The sequence below is a fragment of the Drosophila subobscura genome, chromosome A, assembly GCF_008121235.1.
Source record: "Drosophila subobscura isolate 14011-0131.10 chromosome A, UCBerk_Dsub_1.0, whole genome shotgun sequence".
NCBI classification, from domain to species: Eukaryota; Metazoa; Arthropoda; class Insecta; order Diptera; family Drosophilidae; genus Drosophila; species Drosophila subobscura.
In genome coordinates this window covers 23,595,261-23,616,152 of record NC_048530.1, presented here as the reverse complement: position 1 = coordinate 23,616,152, position 20,892 = coordinate 23,595,261, and the positions used below count along the sequence as shown (strand labels likewise).

Genomic DNA, 20,892 nt, shown 5'->3' with positions numbered 1-20,892 from the left:
CGGCTGCCCTTTGCTCCTTTGACCATAACGCATGCCACCCACTCCCACTCCCACTGCCACTCCCACTCCCCCGATTGTCCTCCAACCAAGCGACAAACTTCATGACGGCGCCGAGCAAGGGGAGAGTGAACCTCAGGGACACGGGGACACGGGGGCACGGGGCACCCACTTGGAGCTCAAAAATCCAGCGCTCCAGCGCTGCATTTGGGAAATAGAAGCAAAATTTATTATTTATTTATTTCGTTATCACTTGGATGTAAGTCGGCAGCGCTGCTGGTAAACATTTATGAACTCGGCCACAATGGGGGGAGGACTGCCGCAGCTCCTGCCACAATCAAGTAAGTCCGAGGCAAGGACGAGGCGACCAATTGCCGCCCACAATGGAAATAAAAGTAATAGTTTAGTCCCCGTCCCCGCCCCCGCCCCTCGGTAATCCCTTCTGAATTATGGAGAATGTGTATTGAATGTGCCACGGGGTAGCGCGCAGGGCAGGGCAGGGCATCTGCAACACTCACCTGTGCGGCATTTGGTGGCAGAGTGGATACAGCCAGGGGGTAGCCCTAGGACCCAGCCAGTGCCAGTTTGCCTTTGCTGCCGCTTCCTTCTTTTTTTTGTTGGTTAGCAGCTTAAGCGAATCATTTCAACCCACTCCCCACTCCCCGCAGTTCGATTTGCCCACGCTGTGCACGCATTTACGATTAGAAAAAGGATACACGTAATTTTCCTGTCCGTGTCCGTGTGTGTGTCCGTGTGTCCGTCCGTCCGTCCAAACATTCCTTTTACGAGCTACGAGCCATAATAAAGGAGTTGCCTCCTCCCCCAGGTGGCAGTGTGGCAGGGTGGGCCGTGTGGCACTGTGGCAAGGTGACAAGTTAGCGGTTATTATTATGCCATACGTAGGGCTACGCTCCGACGAGCCCCAAAACCCCGTGAACCAGCCACCGACCGACAGACCCACCGACGACAGTCGCATTTACAATGGATTTGTTTTTGAATTGGAATTGGTTTTGCTCCCACTCCCACTCCCACCCACCACTCCCCACTCCACCCACCACCCCTTTTGGGGTTCGCTTTGATGGCATTTTTAATGGCAAGCAAGGGCCTCGCTTGAGGCTGAGGTTTTGAGTTGCTTTGGGTCAAATGTGGCCTACAATTGGGCTAGTAGAGAGCCAGACAAAGTGGCGATAAATCATTGTTTAGTTATCATCGATAACGATTATTTGGGGCACGGCACAACGACTGCAAAGTTCACGGAGACAACGAGGCGGTTGGATAGATTTTTGGTGACGCTTTTAGCAGCGATTATTGGTGTAACGATAGGCCATAAATGAATGCCTATCGGCTATCGATAACCGCGATAGCTAGCGATAGCCAATAAATGAATGCCCATCGACTATCGAGAGCAGCGTTAGCCTTTGATCTTGATCTCTGCTTAGCTTTGCCACAATTTCTCTTTCTTGCCTGCCTACAATGCTCTTTGGATATGGCTTTGGGTCTCCCTCTCTGTCGCTGTCTCTCCTCCACGCTTCCACGATCTATTTTGCATGTCACAAAAGTTCGTAATCAAGTGAAAATACTTTGACAATCACATTGTTGTCTCCCCAATCCGGAGGAGCTGCACAGGGCACAGGGAAAAGGGCACCGGGCGCAGTGCTTTAGCGTTTTGTGTCTAAAACTATTCGAGCATCAAAAGTTTGCCTCAAATTACCGTCGCGCTACATAATTCAGGGAAACTTTCGCCCCCGAAATGCCACCCAAAACGCCAGGCGCTCTAGCTGCTGCCATTTGGGGCATAGAATGAAGTTGTGCCCCCAAAGATGTTGCCTGCAGCTTGAGGCAGATGCAAAATGCTGCTGCCGCCACTGGAGTTGCATTTGTTGGCTGATTAGCTCGACAGCCGGCAGTTCGCAGAGGGGCAGAAGTGTGTGGGGCGGAGAGGAACTGCAAGTGGGATTCCACTGCAATTCCTGACATTTGCCAGCAAGTTTGTGCCTGCAAAACGTGTGCCTGCACGCCGCTCCAAATGAAAACTTTTCAATAAGCTAAACACTCGCCAAGCTGCCAGACAGAGGGAGGACATGGCAGAGGCGACAGACAGAGAGAGACGACAGAGAGACAGACGGACGGACAGAGAGACAGACGGACAGACGGACAGAGACAACTCCCCAAAGTCAGGCAGACAGGAACTTGACGCTGTTTTTCTGCTGGCATCACGAGAAGCTAATGAATTCGAGCGTGGCGCATAAAAATGTTCACGCCAGAGCTGCCACAGTTTGCCAGAGTTGCCACAAAAAGTGCAATGAGTATGCAGAGCAGTTGGCCTTAAAGGCAACTCCAAACTGTGCATTTAATTGATTTTGAGTGCCTCAAGCAAATGGCAACTGGCAACTGGCAACTGGCAAACGGCAAATGGCAAATGGGTTTCGGGTGGCACTGTTCAGCAAACACATTAACATTCCAAGGCAGGCAGAGGCTGTCAGGCAGGCGACTCAGTGCTTGAGTTTGAGTTTGAATTTGAGTTTGAGGCACTGCAACGGCAGCTCAGGGTGTGTCAGCAGGAGACACTTGGAAGGGGCAGGAAAAATGATTCAGATTAGAGACTACAATTCGGCAGAGAGTGTATTCAAGTGTCGCCTCTCCACTGGCAGACGGGCACAAAGGAAGTTTTTAGACAAATTAAATTTTGTGGATTAAGAATTGAAGAGGAATTCGTTCTCTTTTTTTGTGTGTGTTTGGTGTAGGGTTTGGGGATCATTTAATGCCACACCTGGCAGCAGTTCGTTTTGCAATTAAATATCCCCCAAGGGTTGCTCTCCCACACCCACACCCACTCCTGCTCTCTCTCTCTCTCGCTGTTTGCCTCTGCCTTGCATTTAAATTAATCATACGCACTGTGGCGCGCTGGGCCTTAAAGTGTTTGCCAGTCAAATAGCTCTGTATGTGTGTGTGTGTCTGCATTTGTATTGGTGCAATTTGCAAGATTGCTTGCCTGCCTGCCTGCCGCCTGCCTGCCTGCCTCAAATAATGCTGTTAATGATGTTGCCGCTTGCCGTTTGCCTGATCATCGCCTTTGGGCGCTTCAAAACTCAACTTTCGAGTGTCTATACACAGCCTGTCTGTGTGTGTGTGTGTGTGTTTAATGCACACAAAAATAAGGTTAAGAAAACGCTTTGCCCGCCCTCCCTCTCTCCCTCTCTCTCTCCCTGTCTCTGAGTTGCTCGTTGAAGTGGCGCCGGCCCTAACCTTAATTTATGTACAGTTTGAGCAGCATTGCAAATGTCTCTTCCCCGTGGTGTGTGCGTGTGTGGGTGCATGTGTGTGTGCTTGCTGGCTCTTGTTTGCATTTATGTGTGTGTATAAATCAGGCCCAGGAAGTACTTAGCTTGGCTTAGTAAGCAAACTACTCGGAGTCCTGCTGCAAGGCTCCATTGGGTAGCATCCCTGTCTGTCTCTCAGTCTGTGGTTCATTTCTGCTTAACTCAGCTGAAAAGAGCAAACATGTCAAGCACTGATCACTGATCACTGATCACTGATCACTCTCTAGTCACAGCTGCTACCCCCACAAATCGAGGCAGCTGGCTGGTGCTTTGCTGTCACACAAATCCTCAGATACTGGCACCAAACCACTTCCGAAACTACTGGCAGCACGAACATAACTAAACAGAAATATATTTCAAGTAGGAATATTCCAAGGTCAAAGGTGAGTGCCCGCTCCCAGCCCGGATCTGCAGCAGCTAAAACCCCCCACAGACCCCACAGATGGAGGCCAAGAAATATATTGACAATCCGTTCAAGGACTTTATGCAGGGCGAAATCGCGAGCCTGCAGAGCAGCGAGCAGTACATCAAGCGCTTGATCTGCCGCCATGTGAACGCGATCCTGGCACTGCCCGTGTCCGACAACGAGTACGAGGACGAGCGCGAGAACCTGTATGTGGGCAGTGCCGGCATCGCGTACATGTTCTGGAAGCTGCACGGCAGCAGCAAGGCCCACGACCTGTGCCCCGAGGCGCTGCAGCACGCCGCAACCTACATGGAGCGGGCCAAGGAGTCGGCGCAGCAGTTCAAGCGGAGGAGCTCGGAGCGCTTCTCGTTCCTGAACGGCAATGCTGGGATCTATGCCGTTGCGGCGGCCATATCGAAGGCGCGCGGAGACGACGACGAGCTGGTCGAGGATCTGGTCAACTTTCGGCTGGGCATAGCAGCCAGCAAGGCCAAGCTGCACACGACTGCCGGCTGCGACGAGGTGCTGGAGGGGCGTGCTGGCTACCTGGCCGGCTGCTACTGGCTGAACGATCTGCTGGAGAAGCCCGTCAGCGACGAGGAGCTGCTGTCCATTTGCGCCACGATAATAGAGAGTGGCCGCACACACGGCCAGAAGCAGGGCGGCCCCATGCCGCTGATGTACGGCACCCATAAGACCCATTATCTGGGCGCATTGCACGGGCTGTGCGGCATTCTGCACATGCTGCTGGACAGTCCCTGGTTCCGCAAGGGTTCCGCCAGCGCACCCCCCGCTGGAGTCGCCGCGGAGATCAAGAAGTGCGTCGACTACCTCGTCGGCCTGCAGGACGAGGAGGGCAACTACCCGTGCTCCCTGGAGTCCGTCCGGTACGGCAACTGCAAGGAGCTGCGCCAGTGGTGCCATGGCGCCCCGGGATTCGCCTACATGCTGGCCAAGGCCTATCTCGTCTTCAACGAGAACAAGTACCTGATGTCGCTGCAACGCGCCGCGGACCTCATCTGGCAGAAGGGGCTGCTGCTCAAGGGTCCCGGCCTCTGCCACGGCATCGCGGGCAACGGCTACGTCTTCCTGCTGCTCTTCCGCCTCACCAACGAGCCGCAGCACCTCCATCGGGCCCTCAAGTTCGTGCTGATGCTCGGCAAGCCGCACGATGCCCAGAAGACGCCCGATCATCCCCAGAGCCTGTTCGAGGGCTGGGCCGGAGCCATTTGCTTCCTCATCGATCTGCTGGAGCCCGACCAGGCGGCGTTTCCCTTCATGGATGTTTTCCATGACCCAGCCACGAATGCTTAGAGCCAAGCTCTATCCTTCCTTTCTAGTTTCTAGTTTCTAGTTTTGTTTCTTGTTTTGTTTATATTTTTGTTCACTTTTGTGGCTGTGTGGCGGGTGCAGGCGTACGCCAAAATTTAATTCGTAAATCATGCAACTCAAACAGAAACACAAACACAAACACACCGAAGAAGCAAACATTTTCGAAGATTATTTTAGGCAAAAATCAGTCAGTGGAGCGTAGGAAAAGCAGCCCCAAGGGAGGGAGAGATAAATAAATTGAAAGTGAACAGAAAATCGGTTCATCGGGTAGCATTTATGATCGCAAAGTAAGCGAAAGATCAGCGACTTGGAGGGCTAAGCAGAACTCCATAAATCACACCAAAGAGGCCCACAAATCAGCAGTCAGACTGAAGATCCCCAGGGCTTTCGGTGTGGTCCTTTGGCGCGCTCATCCGAAAGCATGATTTATGCGGATCAAGCGCGCTAAACGCCTGCCGTCTCTGGTTGCGACTCCCAGGATAATCCACAGACAATGGCTGGCGCCCCCCCCCACCGAAAAGTGCGGAGCCCTCGTAGAAGCGGGTTAAACGGTTTCTCGGTGCTGCAAAGATAATCCACAGAGCAGGCTGAGACACGCCACCCCATGCCCACACACACACACACACACACACAGCCATTTCAATCTATTCAGGTTATCCTTGCGATCCAGCAGCAGCCTCCTTCCCCATCTTGGTCGGGGTTCCTTGAGCTTCCCCTCTCATCACCCCTCCCAGTGCCATATCATATTTTTCTCTGCTGCTTGCTCCTTGCTCCTTGCTGCTTCCCCTCTAAGCAAAGAGTCGCCTTAACAAGCAGCTGGGCCTGACATTTTCCTGCTGCTGCTGCTGCTGCTGCTCATCCTCATCCTCGCCCTCATCCTCGCCCTCGTCCTCGTGGTGTTGGATATTATTTCGCCAACAGTTTTAGTTGCTTGTCGTGTGCAGGACTATTACCGTTAGTTGTTATAGCTCTTACTGTTGCTAGTTGCTGGTTGCTGGTTGTTGCTTTTGGCACTTGACACTAAACGAAAATGAAAATTGTTGGTCGAGCCGCAGGCGTCGACAGCGCTAAAACAGAACCAAACATGAGGGGGCGCCGGGGGAAACGCACCGCTTCCTCCGCTCACAAAAAGTTATAGCCGAAGACGGCATGCTCTTTCTTCGTCGAGCAGGGAAGCAAAATGAGTGCAGATTAAAGATTGAAGTTCCTAGAAGAATTGCTTAAAATAACATTGAGTTGTGGAATACAGATCGAAGCAATTTTGCTTTCTATTTGCTGTTCGAGTTATTTCTGGCAGCTCTTTCCCTGCAAACTTCTCTTTCGAAATCGTTCTTCCCTTTTGATATGTGCATATGCGTACGCGTACAATTTGTTATCAGTGTTGCCGCAGTGCATATGCTGACTGCCCTTTGCTGCTTTTTGCTTTCTTCCTTCCTTCGTTTCGTATGCTGAAAAATCGCACAGTTTCGCAGCCACTTGAGAAAGTTCCCATGCTCCCCGCTAGCTGCTGTCTCTCTCTCCGCCTTTCCTCGTGTCCCCTCTTTGTCTCTCTCTCTCTGTCTGTCTCCCTCTTGCTGCGACTTGGAGTTTTGCCTGCTTTCTGGTGGGTTATTTATAGCTGTCGCTCGTTTGTTGTGCGTATTTTTTAATAAGTTGTTTTTGCCTGTCGCTCGGTTTATATTTTGCATAAATTATGTCAGCCCCCCACCCCCTTTAGCCACTCAACTCAGCCACCTAGCCACCCGCTACTCCGCACACTGTCAACCGCCTGCTCCGCGCGGCTCTTCTTGGCTATGTCCCCCATCCCGCCACAACCTCCGCACCGCACCGCACCGCACCGCACCACACCGCCTTTATGCTCCACTCATTTGTCAGGCGGTGCGGGGGGACAACACTTTAAAGTTTTAATGGCACTGCACACTAGCCTACATGCTACGGTGGCGCTCTCCCGCTCTCTCCCGCTCTAGGCCGCTCTCTCCCGCTCTCCCTGTGTGCTGTATTTTATTAATGAGCTGTGCGCCAAATTAAGTTTAATACGAGTATGTGTGTGTGTGTGTTTGTGTGTTTAAATGCTGCTCCCCGTCACTCTCTCTCTCTCTCTCTCTCTTTCCCTCCTGTGTCCCTTCTCCTCTCTCGCTTTGACATTTATCATTTATAATTGTTTCGACTGTGTGGCCAAAGGATTCTCCCTGACTCCCTGATGAAGGAGTGCTTTCGGTTTTGGTTTTCGCTTTCCGTTTTATTTCCTTCCTCTCTTACGTTTTCGTCTGTTTCTTTTTTTCTGCTATTGCGTGGCGTGCGGGTGCGGGTGCGGGTGCGGGTGCGGGTGGGGGGCGTGAAGCGATGGCTTGCTGTAACGGTTACTTTGTGCATGCATATTTTGACATTTTGACATGCATTAAATCAGTCAAGCATAAGCCACTTTGAGACACTCTCTCCGCGCTCCCTGCTCTCCCTTGACTTCTTCTGGCGAGCATATTCAGCACGCTCTCCCACACTCTCTCTCTCTCTCTCTCTCTCGTACACTCTCTCGCTTTCTTCCACTCTCCGCTCTATGTTTACTTTGGGTGTTTCTTGGCGGGGCTTTGGGTGGCCAAATGCAAGCCACTGCAACATGCTTGTGCTTAGATTTTAAGCCCAAGCTAAGGCTTAAACTAATATTACAAAATGAATAAAAAGGAGAGAGAAGGAGAGAGTTTGCGTTAAAGAGGAATGTAAATATAACGAAATATTAAAGATGGTTAAGCCTCTTAAATGAGAAGTCTGTGAACAAATACTTTTCCATTAATTGATGTAGATAATTTTTATCTGAGCAAAGAATTTATCCGACACGAAACCTGCACTGCCTGACTGACTGCCTGACTGACTGCCTGACTGACTGCCTGACTGACTGACTGTTTGTGTGGTTGGTTTGCTATTGAGTCGCTTTTCAGCTGAAGGACAGTGTATGGTTAGGCATTGGTAAAGTTCCACTTCCACTTGTCGTCTGATGTCTCTTCTGCTCTAGTTGTTGTCCTTCGTCTTTGACTTTATCTGTTCCACGTGTTGTCCTTGCCTTGATTCCTCCTGTTCTACTTGCTATCCAGATCAGCCAGATTGCCCTGCCCCTGCACCTGCCCCAGATTCGCAAGATCTATTGCCTGTCTTTGTCTTCGTCTTTGTCTCTCAGTGACCCCAGACCCAGACCTCGACTCTTCGAGCCACACAATTAATGGCCACCCGACAGACGCAGATTTGGCGCTGGGGGCAACAACACAGTTTACTCCAAATTTATGTGCACAGAAATTTGCACATGTTTATTGCTACAAGCAGGGGCGTAGGGTGCAGGGTGCAGGAGGGTGGGGGGCAGATCTAACGGCTACTCAGCGCCAACGGGCTACTAACGGGCACATCCGACGGTCGCGACGTCACGACGGTGTCCGTTGACGCCGAAAATGCTGCGCGAACAAAATTTATGGATAAATTATCGAATTTATTTATTTTCTTTTCTTTCCGTTTTTTTTTTGTTTTTGCTGTCAGCTCTGTTCCGTGTTACCGTTGATACCCCGTGATAACATTTGGGCATATTGAATATAATTTCTTTTCATTTTATTTGGGTATCAAAAGTGACCAAAAGGGCCCAAGCACTCGATTTTTAAGTTTTCTTTAAATATTTCACCATAGTCCCAGCCTGGCCTGTGGCATTCCCTTTGGAAATCAGCTTTGGGGGCTATTTTATATGTTTATTGACTTTAATAACTGCCATGAAGGATACACATACAATAATTTATCCAAGAAATACTTTATTATGGCCATTCGGTAGATATTTTTAATGGCTTAGTTATCCATCGAGTAATGGGCGCATTGTAGTCGAAAAGCCTTTCGATATTCGATTTTGTTTCCTGTTTGTTTACTTGCAAATTTTCCTTTTTAAATTTTTTCATAATTTTGCCGTTGGCATAAATCAGGCAGCGCGAAAGAGTGGGCACAGAGAAATAGCTAGAGCGAGAGTGAGGGAGATGGAGACATATTTCTAGACATTTGTTTTAGGCAACAGTTTTGCAGTCACCGCACACACACACACACACATTTCCCCCCTGCCCCGACACTCCTCCCTTTGCCTTGCTGTTCTCTATTCTCCTCTATCGTTTTTCTCTGTATTTTTCTACTAACAAAAGCAAACAAGGACTAAAAAAAGGACTAAGGCGAGAGAGGAGGAGCGAGTGCGGGTGGTGCGGGGTGCAGGAGGGGGTGCTGGGTGGAAGAAGCGTAAGCGAGCATGAGCGACGATGTCTGCCACAATTACGACAGCAACAACAGCAGAACCCACTTCGGTCGTCGTTCTCGTTGTCGGTTATTACCGTTACTCTTTGGCGTCTTTAATTAAGGCCTGGCCAGAGAGGCGCTGCGGCCAACGGGACGACGGGAGGTCGGGAGGTGCCCATGATGTGACAAGGAGGCAGGTCGCAGCAGAGAAATTGTAATTTGTTTGCAATTAATATTCCGAGGTTTTATTTATACATTCAGCGAAATTCAATTTCCATGTGCAGTCAGTGGGTGCAGCATGGATGGATGCCTGGATGCAGGTGGAGGGGGAGGAGTGGAGCGGAGTGAAAATTCAGCAAATACGGCCACTCTGCACGGAGTGAAGATGAAGACCGATCACTACTGAGAGCCATAGATTTCAGTCAAGGAAAACTGTGGGGAGCATGACATCGGATAGACTCAGGCGTAAGATTCGGTCAGAAACTATGGGGCCTTAACTTGAAAAGTCATTAAGAATCGAACTCAACGTAATTTTAGATATTTGTCGGGCCATCTGGGTACATATTTCTATTCATCAGAGGAGACTGGCAGCACGTTGCAAAATATTCATTAATGATTCAGTGAAAATTCATTAATTATGATCTCTGTACAAAAATGTGGCGGCGTACCCCATCACAAAACACATAAAATGTTACAAGAAAGTGCCGCTCCTCTCGAGAACCCTAAAAAGATCCAAAATGTACCCAATTATTGTGCAACACTCAACGGTCACACTTATCGTTGGAGCCGCACACACACAATGGAGGAAATAATCAACGAACCAACGAATCCAACAACTAACGCACACGATCATCGGACACGAAATCGGGATTAACCTCTGTATACTCCCTCCCCTCCCATTCTCTAGTGGACTCACCTTTGCGGGGGGGCAACGAGCACTCAAGTGCGACGCTGCCAACTGTTGGTTAACGGTTTCACTCTGCCTCTCTGGCTCTGGGTGGATAACAATGGCAGAGCTAACGGAATCGGAATCTCTCTTTCGCTTTCGTTACGTTCGTTTTGATTTTGGTTTATGATTTATTGTGTGATTTATGTGAAACACGAATATTTACACTAATGCTGTTGGGTGTTCTGCTGCTGCTTAGGCTGCTCCTGCTCCTGCTGACGGGCACGCCGCTTGCACGTGGCGGCGTTGGCTTTGGCTACCGCCGATGACCGCATGGCTATTTGTCCCTGTTCGATTCGCACACACGATTCAGCTCTTTGGGCAGATCTCGATTCGCACTTCTCTCGCACAAACACTCAAAAAAAAATTGTCACAGATTTGGTTTTTAGATGTTTGGTTGTGGGGTTTCTTTTTGGCACAAATGTCGCGATTTTGGGTGGACCTCCGCTCTGTGTTGTCGGCTGTTCGATTTGCTCGATGTTTTTGGGGCTCTTTCGTTTTTCGTCCGCGCAGCATCCGTTGGGGCTTGGATTTGGTAAACAATTGTATACTAGCGAGCTAGTTAGTAGGAGCGGGAGCTTTCAAAATCGGCGAAACTTGTGGGAAAATGTAAGGTGTCGACCACATGTAAAACGTCACAACAAATTCCGAGGCTGCAAGGTAAATTACACCCTGCGAGTTCAATCCCCAAAAGCTCACGTCCTATTGGGGAGCTTTCAGTAGGGTGCGATAAGGATGAGGGCCTTAAAAAAAGTTCGTCCCATTTACCTGTGATGCCAAACCTTGCCATGCTCCTCTCACAGAGATGTTCAGGTGGCGAATTTACTCTCTCACTTTCTCCACTCTTTTTTGCGCATCAAATATGAGTCCAAAAATACCCCAGAAATATACCAAAAATATTATACTATAGTATGGGTCTTTCTCTACCCTATTTCCATTAACTAATATTACAATTTGGATGTTTATATATATCCATAGAAATACATTCTCGGTATCTATAATCGTAAAATATAGTTAAAACTTATCTCCAATACAGATGTACATGTTTTTGCATTCTAGGATATCCCTCCCCCCAAGGGTACTTAATGTGTCTGTAAAGATTATGTGCGGCGCAAGCTGGCACCCTACATCGAACATACCCTGCAGCTGGAATTAGCTATGTGCTTACAGCCACATGTTGAGTGTTTCCAGCAAAATGCAATGCTAACAACAGCAGCTGCCAGTGTGTCCACACCCTGTACAGTAGCGGAACCAGTTTCTCGCTCATAAATATCAATCATTAATATAACTGCAAACAACTGGACTAACAGGGCAAAACGTTGGTAATTATTAAATTTAATTTTCAAGGTTTATTTGGCGCGCTCTAACTCATTTGCCAAAAAAGCGGTCTGAAGTGGGATAAGTAAAGCTCTTTTTCCTATCTAGTATATTTTGGTATATTTCTGAGGGTCGCACGGTATATTTGATCAATAAGCCCCCGCTGTCACACTGGCGACCAAAACTACGTGGCTGAGAACGAGCTGGCAAAAATAACAATTTCCTGGGCAGAAAAACCAACAAACTCGAATTAACAAGATGCAACCGATGCTCGCCAAGCTGCTGCTGACTTTGTGCGGCCTCTGCCTGCTGGCCACCGCCGGCCAGGGCTTCATAGTCAGCGTAGATGCCCACAACGAGGAGTGCTTTTTCGAGAATGTCGAAGGCGGCACCAAATTCGGTGAGTGGCAGGCTGTCCCCTAAAGACTAAAGAAACATAACATTGATGTGGATTTGTTGCATGTTGCGACAGGCGTTACCTTTGAGGTGATTGATGGCGGCTTCCTGGACGTGGACATTAAGATCAGCGGCCCCGAGAACCATGTGATGCACGAAAGCGAAAAGGAGTCGTCCGGCAAGTACACGTTCGTGGCACCCGCCAAGGGCACCTACACGGTCTGCTTCAACAACGAGCGCAGCAGCATGACGCCCAAGCTGGTCATGTTCTCCATCGATGTGGGCGAGGCGCCGCAGCGTGCACCGGGCGCACCCGGCGAGGAGGAGGTCGGCCACACCAAGCTCGAGGACATGATCCGTGAGCTCTCGGGCACACTGACCAGCGTCAAGCACGAGCAGGAGTATATGCACGTGAGTCTTTGCCGTTTCCCCTCATTCCCTCTTCACCAAAGTCAATAAACTTTCTTCACCGATGTCCCAGGTGCGCGATAAGATCCATCGATCTGTGAACGAGAGCACCAACTCCCGTGTGGTGTTGTGGTCGACCTTCGAGGCGCTCGTACTCATCCTGATGACCGTCGGCCAGGTCTACTATCTGAAGCGCTTCTTTGAGGTCAAGCGCGTCGTGTAAAAAACAGGAAAAAAGAGGAATGGAGCGTAGCGCTGGCATACCACAGCGGGGGGGGTTGGGGGATTGTGTGGTGGTAAAACTAGCTGTGTCTCAGTCTAATTTAAATGAATGTTTAAAAGCCTTTTTGTAATAAACCTTCTCAAACAACAACAAAACACCAAAAACATTCAAGTTTCGTTTGCCTGGAACCCCTCCCCACCACCGCCGCATGAACTTTCCAGCACTGCAGACAGCCAACAGCTGTATGTGTGTCAAAAAATGGCCACATGCTCGTTTAGCCCATACGCCTTGTTGAGGCTGCAGCATGAGTTTTCCCAGTAGTTCCTGCTAGACAAATAAACTCTCGAATTATATTTACAATCAATAATCGCTGGCCAAAAATTGCATTTGATCTGCCTGTTGTGCGCTTTCCAGCACTACACCAAACAGCTGCACAGCTGCTGCCGGCCAGCAGCAGTAGCCTTGTCCTTGTCTAACGAGCGTCCCCAAAATATTTGGGGCTGATAGTGGCTCTGCCAGCCGGATATGAGACTGCGGTCATTCGTGCGAATTAATCAGCAGCTCAAATCTGTTTTGGACGCTCTATCGATGAGTCGCGACATGGGAAATTGTGATTTCAGCGAAATACTGACCTGGCCAAAGGCGCAGCCGGCACTGCCCAGCACTGTTTCGGGGAAGGGGCTGCTGGACGAGTGCCGTCAGCTGGCGAAGCCCCAGGTGCCGGTGAGTCTGGAAAAGTTGATGTCCCTATCGGATGGCTTTCCCGTTAAGGTAAGCGAATCCCAGCGAAGCTCCCCGTCGCTCAATGACTCGACTTCAATCTCTAATCTCCAAGTTTGGGACCGACAACTGCCGTGCGAGGACGCAGCCGGTGGGCCGCTTCGCGAATATCATGCAGCAGGTGGCCTCCGCCTATCCGGTCATACACGAGCGCACGCTGCTGCTGTACATTGGCTTCCTGGAGCACAAGCTGCAGTTTGGCAACAGCCGGGAGCGGAGCTTGTACCAGGGCATGTCCCTGGTGGCCTTTGTCCAGCGGCTGCTGAGCAAACGTTGCGTTTGGTTCTTCGACAGCTCCGACTTCTATCGGCTGATGGACGGCAGCCAGGGCCACGAGGGCTTCGAGGCGGTGGGCAGCGAGCAGGAGGTGCCGCCGCTGCTGCTGGCCGATGTGCTCAGCTACGACGAGATCAAGCTGTCGGCCCTGCTCTACGTGTCCACGCACTCGGAGTTCATCAACAACGGCAACCGGTCCAATGCCGGCGAGGTGACCCAGGACAAGGGCAGCATCGAGCGCGAGGGCGTCATCATGGGCCTGATCGGCGCCCGCTTCGAGCGACCCAATGTGATGGAGTACCAGGACATCATCGTCTCGCCCTCACAGAACATCGAGGCCAATGGCTATGGCAGCGACGACGGCGCGACGCCCAGCCGCGCCTCCGACTACCGGCGGCTGTGGCGCCAGTTCTACGAGGAGCCCAGGGACTTCCAGTACACGGAGGTTGCGGCGGATGGGAAGCGCTTCTCGCGCGTCGGCCCCGGCAGCCTCATCTTTGATCAGTTGATCATGAAGAAGCGCTACGCCATCAGCTTCGACACGCTGCTGCTGGAGGCTCAGGGGCGTGCAGTGGCAGCGGGGAAGCCCGCGTACGTCCATGTCGTGGGCATCGGGCTGGGCGTGTGGAAGATCAGCGAGCAGCAGGAGCAGCTCTTTCTGGAGTCGTTCGAGGAGCGGCTGCTGGCACTGGGCGATCGCCTCAGCCACATTGCCGTGGTGCACTTCTCCTGGTTCCACCTGCAGCGTGTGCGCAGCCTGCACGACGGCGCCACCATGCCCCAGTCGGGCATCCGCATACGCATCTCCAATCGCAATCCGGCCGACAAGCTGCCGACGGAGAACATGCTGCCGGTGGTCACCTATGCCTGGGATGGCAACGCCCTGCCCGGCAATGAGTTTTGGGCGGTAAGTTCAAGTCTTCATTCTTCCCTTCCCTTTGCGCGCTCTCTCAATGCTTTTTGCATTTTGCAGGGCAATTTGGTGGGCACTAGCGATCCCGCAGCCGCCTGTTCCACACTCATCACGGAGCTGCAGAATCCGCACATCAATGTGGACTACATGTGTGGCCGGAATCTGCACATTGCCTCGCTGGAGCACGGCCTGCTGCACATCGGGGAGTACGCACGACGCGTGACAGCCACAGTCGTGGATGTCTAGAGTCTCCCCCGTGCCATGCCACGGATTATCGCATTTACTCTTATGCACATTAATCGTTCTTCAATCGTTTTCCATTAAACTTTATAAACTAATGCCAGAGACAACTGCCCAAAGATGTTTTTTACGAGAGCAAAGTGGCAGAGGCAGCGGAAGGAAACGGAATTCACTTCATTGATAACACTGTGCGGCAAATGAGAGCTTTTTGAATGTAATTTGCTCTAGCGAAAAATTAGGTCGTAGTTCCAGGATGAGTTCCGTCCATTTGTTCGCACTTAGAACTTGCAATAAACCCCCAAAAATCTTTTATTTTTAACTCAAAACCTGCCGTTGGGTGGCTGTTTGCTCTCCTAATATTTACACAGAATCTGCAGCGCGGATATTCGCAAAACAGATTGATTTCGATAGACGATTTGACCATCTTTCACAGTATTTTTGATGCTTAGTGATGGAATGGAAGATGTGCCTGAAGTTTTCTACCAATTTTAAAGTTTCTTCAACTTTGATAATTTTTTAAAATATATTTTTGTATGGTATGATCATATTTTAAGACGCGAACAGGTTAGTGGCATCTGTTCTCCACAAAAGGAGCTACAAACCATTGAAATTGTTCAAAGAATGCCAAAGGTACGCATTTTTGAGTAGGGATCCACTCCTCGAGTGTCTCGGGAAAAGTGCAACTAGACTTTCGCACAGTGTAATTAGTAGTTCAAGTTGCAGTCTGCCAATTGCTGAGCTCTGTTTAAATTATGTTTAAATGATAATTGGAGCTGGAGTCCGATTTCGTTATTTGGAGAGCTTGAGGCTTGAGTCATCGTAATCCACACATCAATCACTAAGCCGCAAATTGATTCTCTCATTATTGTTTATTTATGCCCATGCCCCGACCACTCCCCCACTCAAGCTCGAGTTCCTTGGCTCTTTAATTTCAAGTGGTAAATGGATATTCTTTGGGGCTTCAAGCTAAACCAAACAAAGTTCTGGCACGGGAAATCGGATGTTTACATTGAGCAAAGGAGAGCGCCGCAGCTCGCGTTTGCTGCTGCTTCGATTTTCTGCTAGTCGCCAGGCAGGTGCAGCCTCCGATATCGGAGCTGCCTCAGCGGCTGCTTCAGTGCTTCGAGTTTCCAAGCGATAATTCTGGATTTATAAACATCAAATGTCAACCAGTGGCTACTCCGCTCTCATGGATATCCATGTTCGTTCTGCGAATATAAACATTAAATGTGAATGAAGTCCCAGACCCATTCGCCTCGAACTTCAAACTGCCAAACTGGGAACGGAACCCTTTATGGATCGTTTCACTTAATCTAAGCAAAGAAATTCCCCCGAATCGACCCACATATGTATGTATAAGTCTTGAGACAAATGAGACTCTCGGGGCCCGCATTTCAATGAGAAATAATCAACAGTTTGTGTGTGGCGTTTGTTTTGCTTTGTGTTTGCATTAACCATTATTGATTTCGTTTATTGAAATTGAATAGAATTATTTATTATTGGGGCTGTCAAACGACAGAAATATATTATGATATTATTGTATATAGATAGCAACAAGTAACACAAAATATTTGTTCTTTCCATGCTGTCCGTTACGCTGTCCGTCAGTCTGTCCGCTGTTTATCGTCTCTTGCTGCCTCGGTAGATACATATGTATATTTGTCTTTTTTTTGGTAGCGTTCCCACGGGCGTACACAATGCAATTCAGATTTATGTAGGTCCGGGCATGTGCGTACTCCTCCCCTGCGTACTCCTCTGTGTTTGTGTTTGTGTTTGTGTTTGGCATTCTGTCATATTCCATTTAAATATTAAAAATTATCATATGTGAATGTGTGTGTGTGTGTGTGTGTGTGTGTGTTATATATAATATATATATATTTAATTAATGCTTAAACAACTTATGAAATATATATGTAAATCGCCTTTTTCCTTTATGGTGTATACTTCTGGAAACATCATAGTCGTATATCGAAAACAATGATATAACATTCACAACAATTTCTGTGTTTATTTGTTCAACTATAATATGATATTAATATTATTATTTATGTTATTATTATATGGGTTTCCATACTCTATCAACAATACACCGGTAACAGCATCAATCAGAGCAGAGCGCAGCGCACTCTGTCGCTCCTTTTGTCTTTGAGTTTGTAGCACAAATTTATATGTACAAATGGGGCGAGGGTGGTACGTACATATATATGTATATGTATATGTATATATATAATATATATCATTAACAAGATGGTATATAGAGTTCTATTTGTTTCTTTGTTTGTATATATATAAATCTGCTAGTATTTTCCTTGGTTTTCTGTAGGTAATTAGTGCGAGAAACAGTGTACGTTACGGTATTAAAATCGAATAAACACGGGCACACAAAATGTAACAATATATGTATATTCCATTCCATGGTGTATGGCCTTGCAAGTAGAGCTATGCATTCTGTTGTATGACAAGGTATGGCTTTAGTCAAAAAGGTAGTTAGTTGGTAGTTTAGGTATTCGTTAACATTATATAGGAGATACATATACGATGGTAGGCAGGAGCGGGGGTATAAATGGGAAGTGTGTTTAAGTAGCTAAAGGCTTCAGCCTGCAACAAAACCAAAAGTTGTGTGTAAAATGAGTGACAATCCTTCAAACATTAAACATTAACATAGAGTTGCATCTGCAATGTTTAACAAGAAAAATCACTTGTCTTTCCAATTGTTTATTGTACGTGGTACGTCGTTCTTTGGAGGATGCTCTGTTGCACGTTGCACGCTGCACGTTGCACGATGGAGGGACGAGCCAGCCGTCGGACCTCTATGCTCGAACTACTCATCGTAGTCGGCTATCATGAGGCCGCGCTTGCCAAAGGCGCTCATGCCCATGCTCATGCCCATGCCCATGCCCATGCCCATCGGGTGTGGCCCACCATCTATGCCATCGAAGAGGTCACTGGTAGCGGAGCTATTCAACGAATTGAGCGTCACATTAAACGAGCCACCGCCACTGCTGTGGAAGCGTTCCTGCAGCTCCTGTTGCCGCTTCAAGCTGTTCAGCTCATCCCGCAGCGTCTTGTTGGTCACACGCAGCTTGTCCGCCTCCCGCAGGCCCTCGCGTAAGCTGCAACAAAAATACTTGATGCACTCTCCCTTCATTCTGCTCGCTGTCCCTCTCTACTCACTTGTCTATCTCGCCCTGCATGCTCTTGATGTACTCACAGGCCTTGATCAGTATCTGCGACTTGGAGTCGTTGGGCGGCGTGCGACCATTGGCGCTTTGGTTTACTCTGAGGCCGGGACTGGTGCTGGCCTCGCTGGTGCTCGAACTGAGACTGATGCTCACCGACTCCATTTGCCCGTTGCCATTGCCATTGCCATTGCCGTTGGAGTGCGCTGGTCGGTAGCGGCTGCCCTCGGTGGGCAGCATCTCCTTCAGCTTGAAGATCCAGCAATTGATTTTGTCGCGACGTCGACGCTCCACCTCGTTGTGTGTGGCGCGACGCTTGTCGTCGCGTTTCTTGTACGCATCCAGCTTGGCGGTGGATGTTCCTCCGACTCCTCCGACTCCTCCTGCGCCCACCTGCTCCTCCACCAACTTTAGAGCTCGCATTGTGCTCGGCGGTGAGGCTGCTGTTGCAGCCACTTTGGCTATCGTTGCGGCCACGTTGGGCTTCTGAGCTGATGCTCCTTTTGGCTCTGGCGTAGCAGTGGAGGAGACACTTTTGGAGGGATGCCCGCCGTTGCTCACGTACAGAATGTTCGTGGATGAGGTGCAGAGTTTATTTACAGTGAGGCCACAGCGATCGCTCATCGTGTCCGGCTCCAGCTTGATGGTTGCCTTTGCTGGAATGCTCTGCGCTTGAATGTGGCCCTGTGTCTGGGTCTGCGTGTGGGTCTGCGTGTGGGTCTGCGTGTGGGTGTGGTGGTGTCCACCCAGCTGGATGGGCGCACTGATGGTGGTGTCCTTCACCAGATATATCTCACAGCCCGTCGGCAGCTGCAGATTGCTCGGCAGCAGCGAGTTCAAGTCCATGTCGGGCTCCTGCTTGATGGCGTAGTACTCCTGCGACTCGTCCGAGTTCTCGTCCCCGCAGATGGTCAGTAGGATCTGGGCGCCGCCACTGCCATTGCCGCTGCTGGTGAGGAACAGGCTCTGGCCGTTGCCAAACGAACTGGCCAACAATGCATCGGACAGGTCGCTGGCAGCGGCACCCCCGGCACCCGCAGCACCCGTCACAGTGGCCGATGTTGTGGTCGGTGTGGCCGATGTGGCTGTGGCTGCGAGATCCAGCCCCAGGTCCAGGCGTTGACGTTTCTTGGCGTTCATGGCGTCCGCGCACGTTCGACTGCCCTCATCTGGCAGGCAACGAAATAATCTGCTCGTGTTTCCCCCTCTGCAGCGCCCGGTTCACGTAACGGTAACTCTAATCGGGATGGGAATCGGATCGGATCGGATTGGATTGGATGAGATCGCTCCAATTGGAGTTTTTGGCTCTCAGGCCCGAAGCGCGCTGGCTGCGAAGTTGCACTGCCGAATGCCTGCCTTTGCTGGACCTGGACCCGTTGCTGCCTGCTTCCTGGATATTAACTGCCGCGGTGGTGTTTGGCCACCAGGTTCTTCGCGATTAGAGGGCTCAACGGCGACTTTTCACGTATTTGCGTTGCCATTTATCCACACTAAATTTCGTTAACAACAACGATTGTTTGGGCTTCATTCAGTGGGACCGCGGAGTTATCGATACAATATACCGTGTTACCCTCATAAATATACCGACATATTCCTTCTCATTTTCAAAATATACCGTGTATATTCCGAGGAAAAGCATATTTCTTAATTTTGATATTCGATTAAATATGACAAGCTATTTAGGACTCTCAGCACTGAGCATATAATTTTATCCGATTGATGGTTTCATTTTCTTCAAGATAGGTCAAAATGAAAGACTCTTCTTTATTGGAGTGTTTATAAATACTCTAAATTAATGAGATCTTTTTCTGCAAAAAAGCTAAACAAAAACTACCTTTCTTACATGGTAACTACACGGTGAATGCTCATCATAAGAACTGATTTGAGGCTTGGTGGGCAACTGCTTTTCTTCGCCACTGTATCTATTGTGTATATCGATATATGTCAATATATAAATATAAATACATTTAACAATTATCCAGCCGACCGGACCGCCCGGGAAGAACCAGCCACCGCACACCCAGACTTCTGGCAAAGGCCTGAAAACCTTGACTTCCCCGATGGCGGCCCAAAGTAATAATAAGGCGACAGCAGCTGCTTCAGGACACGGGGCCGGACACGGTGCCGGCTCGGGCATTGGCGGCTCCTCGAAGCTGTCCCTCTGCCTGATACACTTCGTGCTGGCCATCAGCTCGGGACTGGGACTCAAGCACAGCATTGGCCGCTATGCCCAGGCAGCCTTTGGCATTTTCTTTGGCCACAGCCTGCTGTGCCTGCTGCGGCACACACACCCCAATCCGGGCGCAGTGCAGCGTCTCATCTGCGACAAGTCGCGCCGCTACGCCTCGGTGCTCTTCATCACGCTCATCATTGGCGAGCTGCAGCAGCTGAACAGGCAGCTCCAGCTGGGCACGATTGCCGGCGCCGACTGGCAGTGGATCTCCCTGATGCTGTGGTCCACCACGCTGACACTGGCCATCAGCAACCAGTGCCTGGGCGGCCGCAGCGCCCTCGGAGCGAAGATCGTTCAGCTGGATGCCGCCAATCTGGGCCTGTGCGTCGTCTGGAACATCTACTGCCTGTGGCACATTGCCATTGTCGATGAGTTCTGGTGGTCGCTCGGCCTCGCTCTCCTCGTGCTCATGAACCACTTTGTGCTGTGGCGCCTGCCGCTGCAGTTCAACATAACCCAGCTGGAGGTCGGCACCGTGGGCATGTGCTTCTCCGTCATCTTTGCCATCAATGCCATCCAGGAGCAGCTGGATGCCAGCTGAGGGCCGGTGCTCCTGCCCTTGGATGTGGATATGGGGCCAGGTTCTACGCTTAAGGTTTCCCATTGACTGGGATCTTTGTGTTTGTTTTGTAGTTGAAAATAAATCATCAAATGATTTGCATTTTGCCAACTTCCTGCGCT

The 20,892-nt window shown here is 49.9% G+C and overlaps 5 protein-coding genes across 7 annotated transcripts; 4 read left to right on the top strand and 1 right to left on the bottom strand.

Annotated features, from left to right (window-relative positions):
* The first annotated feature begins 3,610 nt into the window (after positions 1 to 3,610).
* LOC117901044 (lanC-like protein 3 homolog) lies at positions 3,611 to 5,261 on the top strand. Of its 2 annotated transcripts, none has more exons than XM_034811655.1 (2): positions 3,611 to 3,700; positions 3,751 to 5,261. In XM_034811655.1, exon 2 carries the CDS (start codon positions 3,760 to 3,762, stop codon positions 5,035 to 5,037), a length of 1,278 nt encoding a protein of 425 aa, XP_034667546.1. In that variant the 5' UTR covers positions 3,611 to 3,700; positions 3,751 to 3,759; the 3' UTR covers positions 5,038 to 5,261. The 2 variants fall into 2 exon arrangements, with proteins under 2 accessions (XP_034667546.1, XP_034667555.1); XM_034811664.1 differs by having other exon boundaries at positions 3,635 to 3,700; positions 3,760 to 5,260.
* Positions 5,262 to 11,740: 6,479 nt separating this feature from the next.
* On the top strand, positions 11,741 to 12,594 carry LOC117898230 (transmembrane emp24 domain-containing protein 2). Its single transcript, XM_034807468.1, has 3 exons — positions 11,741 to 11,963; positions 12,036 to 12,370; positions 12,441 to 12,594. The coding sequence occupies exons 1-3, from the start codon at positions 11,822 to 11,824 to the stop codon at positions 12,588 to 12,590; spliced, it is 627 nt and encodes a 208-aa protein (XP_034663359.1). The 5' UTR covers positions 11,741 to 11,821; the 3' UTR covers positions 12,591 to 12,594.
* A 457-nt stretch (positions 12,595 to 13,051) lies between these two features.
* LOC117898220 lies at positions 13,052 to 14,884 on the top strand. Its single transcript, XM_034807456.1, has 3 exons — positions 13,052 to 13,361; positions 13,426 to 14,553; positions 14,620 to 14,884. The coding sequence occupies exons 1-3, from the start codon at positions 13,116 to 13,118 to the stop codon at positions 14,803 to 14,805; spliced, it is 1,560 nt and encodes a 519-aa protein (XP_034663347.1). The 5' UTR covers positions 13,052 to 13,115; the 3' UTR covers positions 14,806 to 14,884.
* Positions 14,885 to 16,704: 1,820 nt separating this feature from the next.
* On the bottom strand, positions 16,705 to 19,514 carry LOC117900406. 2 transcript variants are annotated; one of them, XM_034810773.1, is made up of 3 exons: positions 17,974 to 19,514; positions 17,602 to 17,912; positions 16,705 to 17,563 (listed from the first exon to the last, which is right to left on the bottom strand). In XM_034810773.1, the coding sequence occupies exons 1-2, from the start codon at positions 19,116 to 19,118 to the stop codon at positions 17,621 to 17,623; spliced, it is 1,437 nt and encodes a 478-aa protein (XP_034666664.1). In that variant the 5' UTR covers positions 19,119 to 19,514; the 3' UTR covers positions 16,705 to 17,563; positions 17,602 to 17,620. The 2 variants fall into 2 exon arrangements, with proteins under 2 accessions (XP_034666664.1, XP_034666656.1); XM_034810765.1 differs by having other exon boundaries at positions 16,705 to 17,912.
* A 402-nt stretch (positions 19,515 to 19,916) lies between these two features.
* LOC117889613 lies at positions 19,917 to 20,881 on the top strand. Its single transcript, XM_034794038.1, has one exon. The coding sequence runs from the start codon at positions 20,039 to 20,041 to the stop codon at positions 20,750 to 20,752; it is 714 nt and encodes a 237-aa protein (XP_034649929.1). The 5' UTR covers positions 19,917 to 20,038; the 3' UTR covers positions 20,753 to 20,881.
* The last annotated feature ends 11 nt before the right edge of the window (positions 20,882 to 20,892 follow it).